The sequence below is a fragment of the Lolium rigidum genome, chromosome 1, assembly GCF_022539505.1.
Source record: "Lolium rigidum isolate FL_2022 chromosome 1, APGP_CSIRO_Lrig_0.1, whole genome shotgun sequence".
Classification (NCBI taxonomy): domain Eukaryota; kingdom Viridiplantae; phylum Streptophyta; class Magnoliopsida; order Poales; family Poaceae; genus Lolium; species Lolium rigidum.
In genome coordinates, this window is record NC_061508.1 from 156,463,411 (window position 1) to 156,472,300 (window position 8,890).

Consider the following 8,890-nt stretch of genomic DNA (forward strand, 5'->3'; position numbering starts at 1 on the left):
GCACTGTGGCTCAAAGGACAAAAAGATAGTTGCTTAACAAGAAAAACAAAAACAAAAAAAGATAACCCTCAGGCGACAATCCAAGAAAAAGATCGGTCACTTCTTGCTGTCGCAATGCCTCCCACTAGGGCCATGCAACATGTGTCCCTCCCGTTACTTCCTTCCTGCCTTTATCTACACCAACCTTATATCTTTTTTTCTTATCTCTTCCTTATTTCTCCTTCCATGGTCGCCGATGTACCCTTATTGCCGGTGCCGCCACCAAGGGCATGTGTCACCTTTGCACTGCTGCAGCCAAGCAGCACACGCCGCTGTTGTCCCACCATCCTCTCTCTCGACTGCCACTGCTACATCAAACTTGAGGCGGTGCTGCTCAAAGCAATCGCCATTGGTGGTCTTGTTGCATCATTGGTGATGATGTTACGAGGTCAATAGCCGAGTGTAACAGGCGCCACCAATGCTTCAAGGGGCGTTGAGCCAATGCTGCAAGCCATCGGTGTTGCCCATCGGATGTAAGTTGCAAAGGGTTTTCCACAGGGGACGAGGAGTTGCTACAAGCCAGCGGTGTTGCCCACTCGGATGTAAGTTGCAAAGGGTTTTCCACAGGGGAATTTGCCATGTTTGATTTGTCAAAACGAATGTTGCAAACATTGATGATGTTGGAATTGCTCGGTGTCGTTTTTGCGGATTATGATGCAAATAGGTTTTGTACGAGAAATTGTTGATGTTGAATTGTTACATTTGTTTGTTAAATTGTTGTATTTTTTGTAAATGACTCATGATTGTTAGAAAGAGATTTTGCATGAAAAAATGGTTAATATTGAAATTTACTACTCTTTTGTTGAATTTGGTGTTGATCTAACAATTTTGCTTCAGTCGTTTCGATAGTTCATTGTGGCCTTTTGCTACAATGCTGCATACATTTTTTTTTGGTTGCATAGTATAAGTACAAATATTATGTTGTGTAAACATACAACAAAGTTGGATCTATCATGGTTCTTGTTGTTAACTTTGTTGCAATGCTACATACTTTTTTTTCAGTGATGTTGCAACGCTACATACTTTTTTTTTCGCAGTGATGTTGCAATGCTACATACTAGTATATGTAAAAGTACAGAATTTATAATTACTCTTCTTATAAGTTTCAGTTACGACGCTACATGTGTAGTTTTTTTTTTATCAACTCTTGTTGACTGGGTCCACAACGTGCTAAAGCACAAATATCAGATGGTCCAGCTGGGCGACCAATTACTCCACCAAATCGGTCACCCACTCACCCAACAGCTAGAACTGGCTGAAAAAACAATATTTGGTTATGTATAAATTCTCACTCTAAACAATTAACACAAATAAGATGAGTGCTTTGGAAGGATCATAAAACTAAATAGACTCCCAGGTTTCATTTCTCGAGCACAAGAAAGGTTATCTTGGATTTCACAGCTTGCAGTTGCACATTCCAACAGCCATTTGTCAAAATTAAAAAGTGTGCCACATCGAAAAGTGCAACCGTATGATGGCACAACAGAGCAAGAAACTTTTGGCATCCCAGAAGCAAATCCCGTCAAACTTCATATTATTACACTAGATATATATCCATTTCGTCATTGTCACAATCTGGCATGGCCCACGGCCATCTTCTTGGTTATAACTCCAGGGCGATGCACGAAACACATCAGAGGTGTATCGATAAAGATGAGAGTGGCGAACGGACCAAGCAGCACAGGGAAGCATCATCTGCCAGAACAAATATTCAATTAGCAACAGAACATAAAAATACATTGATCATTCCTGGATACACAGGTGCAAAATTGCAAATGCATGTTGCGAACTATTATAATTTAGAAGATAAGAAACAAGGTAATATACCTATCATGTTGCTTTTTTTTTGAACCAGCATTGCATCAAAGCAAACAGTCTAACAATCACTGTTACAGGATGAAAATGTATCTTTCCAAGGTAGACTTTAAAAAATAAATGATGAGATGTAAAAAGATAAAGACAAGAAGGTCCTCATAGGATACTAGGAAGACCAATCATGTGACTGCACATAAGTTTAGTGAATGATACAAAGTATTACACTGTGACCATGAATGCAACAGCAAACATGTTGAATGACATAAAGACAACACATGGGTATCATAATATTGCAAAACAAACGAAATTAGGCATGTTACCGTGGTAAACTAACTTAATATTTAAAGAGCTGAAATTGCACCCACCACTATCAGGGCATCTCCTTTTTTAAATAATAGGGTGCCACTAATATTGGATAATAACTCCTTCATTATCCATAATTATCACTATTTTCATAGTTCATAATGATACCAAAGTGAAATCTCACAATCTTAACCATGCCCCACTATCCGTAAAAAAACATTCAACCAAAGCTCCATCACACTAACTTCTTAACAAAGATAAGATATCGATGCACTTTGAGGCAGGTCTTTCAAGGTTATACGAATTGAAAGAAAATGAAGCAATGAGATGTTAAAATGTTGAGACAAGGATGGATGCCACTAGGATGACCAATCTAGTGACTGCATGTAAGTTTCGCAAACATGTTTAAATAGGATCCACCACCACTCTGCGGCAGACTAACACATGACAAATATGGGTTAACATGCCCACTTCTCAGAAACAGCATGCCCACTTTCCTTTTAACATGTAAACTGCATATCATTGGATTTAACTATTTCATGATCCCTAGTTATCACTACATCGAAGTTCATACTGAAAGTTCGAAACAAAAGTGATCACCCAAAATGCGTAAGAAATGAACTATCCCAACAGTTCTTCAGCTGGCTAATCTAACGATGTCCCAGTATATCTCTAAAAACCTCCAATAAAACTATGCCCCACTAGCTTCTTAAAAAGAAAAGATATTGATGCATATACTGAACCATGTAGGTCTTCAGGGACAAAATCGAGTACGGAATAACAGAAGGAGTGGCCTACGCCCTACTGCACAAAATGGATTTACTGCTCGAAGAAACAGTTAGCTACGCGTAAAGAAAATCCCAGGCCAAACTGCACACATGATGGGGGAAAAGCTAGACTCTGTGCATTCTTTTAAAAAACATGCAACAGGATATTGACTCATGCCTATGTTTTAACATGTATTATATTTCAAAATAAACAATGTCTCAAGAATCAGCATACCTCACTGTCGAGCTAGAGCGCCATTTAAGGCAGCCAATGTGCAGCTTGTCTTTGCGCCACAAGATAACAAGGCCGACGAAGGCAGCCGCGACCACCACAGACCAGAGAGCGTTGGTCTCCTTGGCCTGGTCATAAAGGCACGCCATGTGCTTCTTCAGCCAGTACTTGCCAGAGGCACCACCAGAGCAACAGCTCTTGCTGTCTGGAGCCACCTTAGCCCTGTCCTGGGAATCATCATCATCGTCGTCACGAACAGCAGAGCCATGCCCGCCGTCTTCGGCGCGGAACGAACCATGCTCGCCCAACATCTCCGCCTCATCAGCCGACAGGTTCCTCCCCTCATCGTAGTACAGGACTCTCTCAGACCCAGCGCCACCCACAACAGTCCTGAAACCAGTGTCCTCCACGCTGGTACTCTCTTCCTGCAGGACGTCCTCTCCAGCAGGGGCCTCCTCGAGGGCGGTCTCAATGGGCAGGTTCTCGTGCTCGCTCGGGGGGAACACGAAGTGGTCAGACATGAGCAGTGCATCCGATGAGGACCCTGCGCCGTGGCCCTTGCCTTCCCCCTCTGCCGCAGGACCCCCACCAGGCCCTGGCGCCGCAGCGTATGCTGACGCCGTGAGCGTCACCACCTCCCAGTCTGCGCCCCGGGCGGCGCTGCCCCCCTCCGCCACATCCTTCTCGCTGTCAGACATGCGTGCAAAACCTGGTCACTGCAAGTAAGAGGGACCAAAGCGTATCAGACTTGCAGGTAACCTGTGTGGCGGTGCCATTGCGTAAACATCAGGTAATTAACCGGTTACATCACGCAGAAAGTACTACTAACCTCCGTCCATAAAAAGATGTCAAAAGTTTCTTTAAATTTGAATGTATCTAGACACTCTTTAGTGTATAGATACACCCGAATTTTGACAAATCTTCGACATGCTTTTGTAGACGGAGGGAGTATTAGACTAGGGAATTATTAGGCCATGTCCGGTGAAGCAAATGACGAGATAGAATTCACTCATCCCTTTATGAGGAATGGAACACACAAGTATGTACCAACTATAGCTGTCTAAGTCATTTCTAATTGATAGCAGGTGAAGACACACACACACAAGCATGAGGAACAAGGCCAGGCAGCAAACAAGACGACGCACAAGCAGTATACTGTAACGGGGTAAATCTTATCCATCCAAATCTAAAGAGCTTCCAAGCCCCGGTGTAATGGACTAATGGTAGCATCCAATAAGAGCGGTTATAGAGCAAAGTCGTGCGGACATTGCAAAGAGAAGCAAAGGGGGCAAGAATCTACTCCTCGTACAGGACGAAACAAAGTAGTAGGGTAGTACAGAGGAGGAAGAAGAAACGGCAGAATTGCACACAAACTAGAGTGACTTAAGTGCTCTACTGAATTAATGAGCGCAAGGTGAAGACAACGGCCAGGCAGCAAGGACCTCAGAGCAAACGCATAGAGGACCTCAGGCAGGATATCGTCCTGGCATAGGTCTTATCGCGCTCATCCAAATCTAAGCAGCATGACCAAAGAAGATGGCCGCGCAGGAGCGGCGTGGATCTCGCGACCCTTGGGATCGGGCCGGGAGAGGAGCGGCGACCCTCCGACCTGGATCGGATTTGGAATCGGGCTCACCGCTAGAGGTGGTAGACGGCGCGGAACGGGAGGAACAGGTTAATCCGAGCGGGGGAATCGATCGATCGATCCGAGCGAGGGAGGCGGGGGCTTACCACGGAGAAGGGGCGACGAGATCTCCGGCGGGGCGGAGCCGAGGCGAGTCCGGCGGGAGGAGAGGGGTGGCGTGCGGCGGTGGGGAAGAGAGGGAGAGAGGATGAGATCAAACCGCGGAGGGCGTGGGGTGGTGGACTCGGTGCAGGCGGTTGGAGCCGACCAACTGATGCAACCTGCCCCACATGTCATCCTTCCACATCGCTGAAAATTTGAATGAATTTGAAAACTCTACTTTTTTTGGAAGATCTACGAATCTCACAAATCGTCGGAATTTTTCAAGAAGGAGGAAATGATAACAAGCATACATGATTCAACGCCAAGAAGAGAGATACGGTGGACCTTCAAGCAATCGATTGATAGCAAGATACAGAACTTTAAGCACCAAGGCTATCAACAAAATTAAAACACATAAGTAAAGGAACACAGGTTAATGAATAACCGAGGCACGATGTATTCCGAAGTTCGCAACCTTGCGGGTGCTACTCTCCGTTGGAGCGGTGCGGAGGCGCAAGGCACACCGAATGCCACAATGGCGCACCATATTCTTCTTGAGCCTTCCCGTCGCCGACGGTTTTTGGCCATTCGCCGACGAACTAAAATTGTTGTGGACTTGCGAATTGTTTGTGGTGATGATGCATCATTTCCTGGAAGAGGAAGACGATACCGCCGCCAATGAAAATGAGGACTTGGCAATCCCTGCTTGAAACTTTACAAAACTGCTTCAAACAAGTTAATATGAAAAAATGGGTCAAAAATCGTTTAGAGGCGTGTATAGGAAGAGGCGGCCCCATAGTACGCTTCATGACCCCCTCCCCCCACCCCACCCTGTTGCGGTCAGAAACCCACCGGCGGGCAGCGACGGGCAACACCGTAGAGCCGGGAACAACTCAGGGCTACGGCTGGCCCTGGTCCCTCAGAGCGACGGCCCGCAAAGCCTTCTGGTCACACGTCCGATGCTGTCGCAAGGGCGTGCCACCTGACCTATACCCGGTCGTGAAGGTGTTGGATGATGCCTCGCTTAGTTTTTCGCATGGAATACACGTAAACATTAAATACGAGCCTCGATCGGCTCTCGAGTTATCCCGTGAATCGGCTCAAAGAGCCGATCCACCCATGATTCGTACGAGGTATACGAATATATGGTGGTCCCGCTTGATCAAGATAAAGCTAAAGCGATCTACGACGATTTAGGGTTTTCACCGCATAATCGGATCATCCTACTCACGATTGGGCCTCGCGCTCGCGTACGGTGATCGTAAGCCGATCCTAGACAGGGCCTAAAAACCAACACGAGGTTGATCCCCGAACATCCTCGTCTAGGGCTAGCAAACTACACCCTACGCACCGCTGGATCCTCCAACCCTTTGTAAGGCCTAACTATTGCGGATATTAAACTAATCCTTGAAGAACAAGGAGCAACCGTAACGGATCGGATCTACTAAACAATGATCAAGCGGTGCCGCCCCTACACCTAACATAGGTGTAAGGGCGGCTAGATGTATAAGGGTTGCACTACGACAACGATATGATACGAAGAACAATGCTAACCCTAACACATCTAAGATAACTACGTTGCTCGCCATCAAAAAGGCTTCAAGCACGAGCAACGCATGAACAACGTAATAAGCTTAGTGCTCGCCTAGATCGCAAGATGCGATCTAGGCAGCATGGTGCTTACCAAGAGAAACCCTCGAGACGAAGGAGTTGGCGATGCGCCGAGATTGATTTGTGTTGAACGTTGGTTGTTGTTTATTTCATAAACCCTAGATACATATTTATAGTCCAGGGGACTTTCTAATTCAGAGCGTGCACCTAACCGTGCACGGGTAAAACTCTACCTTCTAAATTAAGATACGATCTACTATAATACAGATACACGGGCAATTTAGCCCAACTTCTTCGTGTCAGGCCGCTTCAGAGATCCTCCACGCGTACATCTTTCAAGCCCATCTCATCTACGGCCCATCTCCTGATTTAGCCAAAATCTGGTGATAACACATGCCCCCTTGGTTTTGGTAATGATAATTTCAAAACCACCCTGTTTTTACTCCGAGGGGTCATGTCGTGGCAGCAAGCGAACCGTCGCAGTATTTTTCATCATGACGACTTGGCTTCCCAACTTCTCCGCACGATTTGACAGCTTTTGGCACCACCTCCTCGAAAACCGTTCGAACATTAAACCCCACTTCTTTTATTTAACCGCACCGAACAGCTTCTCCTCCTCATCCTCTCCGCATTAGCACTCCAAAAACCCTCCCGCGCACCATGTCTTCTTCTTCCTCCGCCTCATCGGGACTTTCCCTCGAGTCCTCTTCCTCCCACGAGCCGACGCCAGAACGGGACCCACAAGAGGTCCATGCGGCCAACATCCGCCGCGCCATAGAGGCCGGGGAGGAGCCCGGCCATGACTTCTCCATCTGGTCCGAGGACGACAAGTCCTCGACGGACGGGGAGAGCGACCTCCGCTTCCTTGCCGACGGGGAATCGGAGGAGGAGAGCGATGACGGTCGCTTCTCCTGGGATGACTTCACCTCCTCCAAGGAGGTGAAGGAGGAGGAGGAGGAGGACGACGACGACAGCTCCTCTGACGAGCCGCCGGCCAAGCGCCACTGCCCCTGGCCGGGGAATCTCAGTGATTTCGACAGCGACGACGACGACGACGACGAGGAGGATGAGGACAACGAAGGTCCTGCCGGCGGCCGCTACAGCAGCGACGACGAGCCCGCCGGGAGCAGCGCCGACAACGGCGACGAGGGTGACGACGAGGGCAGCGACGGCCCGTAGATAGGACCCTTAGCATAGGATCAGTAGTAGTAGACGGGGCAATGTATCCCCTTAGTACTCCCTTTTGAGAGCAATCAGCTCTTCTATGTAAGAAATCTTTTTTATCAATGAAGAAATTCCCCAATTTGATTTTGCCGATTTCCTTTAGGCCAATTTAGCCGATTTCCCCTCATACTGATTCCGCCGATCATCGCTTAGCCAATGCTCAATGAGCCGATGACAACGCATCGGTCTCTCATAATCCGTTCTTCATCTTTTCCGACCCAGGAGTGACCGTGAACTTGGTCAATGTCTAATAAGCCGATGCTAACGCATCAGTCCTTCATCTCTCCAACCGATGCCCTTGATTTCTCGGTGGACAATGTGGAAGACCAACGCTTTTAAGAGAGCCCCGTAACCACCGCCGAAACGACCCGACGCCGAAGCCGATACCTCCGGATATTCGGATATTCGCAATATTCTTAACGCCCGCCCAATCCCTTCGAAGAAGATTATGATGGAGGGCCAGCCGATGAAATCTCAATCGGCTTCTTAGGAACAGTAATATCTACGCAAGTCGGTTGCCCCCCGAGCCTCAATCAAGGCGAGAACAAGCAGTGAGCCAATCAAATGTGCCACCATCGGCCTCCAAGTCACAATGCGAGAGCCAGCCGATTTCAACAAAATCGGCTCCCGCAGCGAAGAACCTTCGAGGTGAGCTGCCCCCGAGCTTTTTCGGTCCACTTCTTGCGCCTTGCTTAGTCGGATCGGCTCCTTTCCTTTGGCGGATTTGATGCAACCCATCCTTAACCTGATCTGCACGTCCATGCTGCTCTTGGCATTGGTCAGGGTCATAATCCCTCAAACTTGCCCCAGCTGATACCGCGGACTTGAATACTCGCAAAAAGAATTTGGTGGTTCTTGAAGAGAGGATCTGAGCCACCAAACCACTCCATTGAGGAGTTCTTCCATTAGAGTCTCCCTTCGTGACCCACTTCCTGCTCCATTGACCCTCTCGCTATAACAGTTATACCTCTTGAGTCGATGGCCATGCATCGGCTTTCTATCCTTAAGTCGATGTCTGCGCATCGGCTGTGCTTAAATTTTTTTTAAATTTTTTACAGCCGATTTATGTATCGGCCCCCATACTTCAATACCCATCATCAAAGAATATCTTGGGCTGCTGGGTATTTGAAAGACACTTCCACTTCTTATCCTCGTGTTTTATCCACCTAGGTG

At 47.4% G+C, this 8,890-nt stretch overlaps 1 protein-coding gene across 1 annotated transcript; it reads right to left on the bottom strand.

Moving 5' to 3' along the window:
• Positions 1-1,375: 1,375 nt before the first annotated feature.
• Positions 1,376-3,865, bottom strand: LOC124683575 (ATG8-interacting protein 1-like). The gene is made up of 2 exons (XM_047218067.1): positions 3,160-3,865; positions 1,376-1,734 (listed from the first exon to the last, which is right to left on the bottom strand). Exons 1-2 carry the CDS (start codon positions 3,852-3,854, stop codon positions 1,731-1,733), a joined length of 699 nt encoding a protein of 232 aa, XP_047074023.1. The 5' UTR covers positions 3,855-3,865; the 3' UTR covers positions 1,376-1,730.
• Between the last annotated feature and the right edge of the window lie 5,025 nt (positions 3,866-8,890).

Bases quoted from the DNA above. Each gene is read 5' to 3' on its own strand.
- LOC124683575 (XM_047218067.1), bottom strand. From the start codon at position 3,854: ATGTCTGACAGCGAGAAGGATGTGGCGGAGGGGGGCAGCGCCGCCCGG.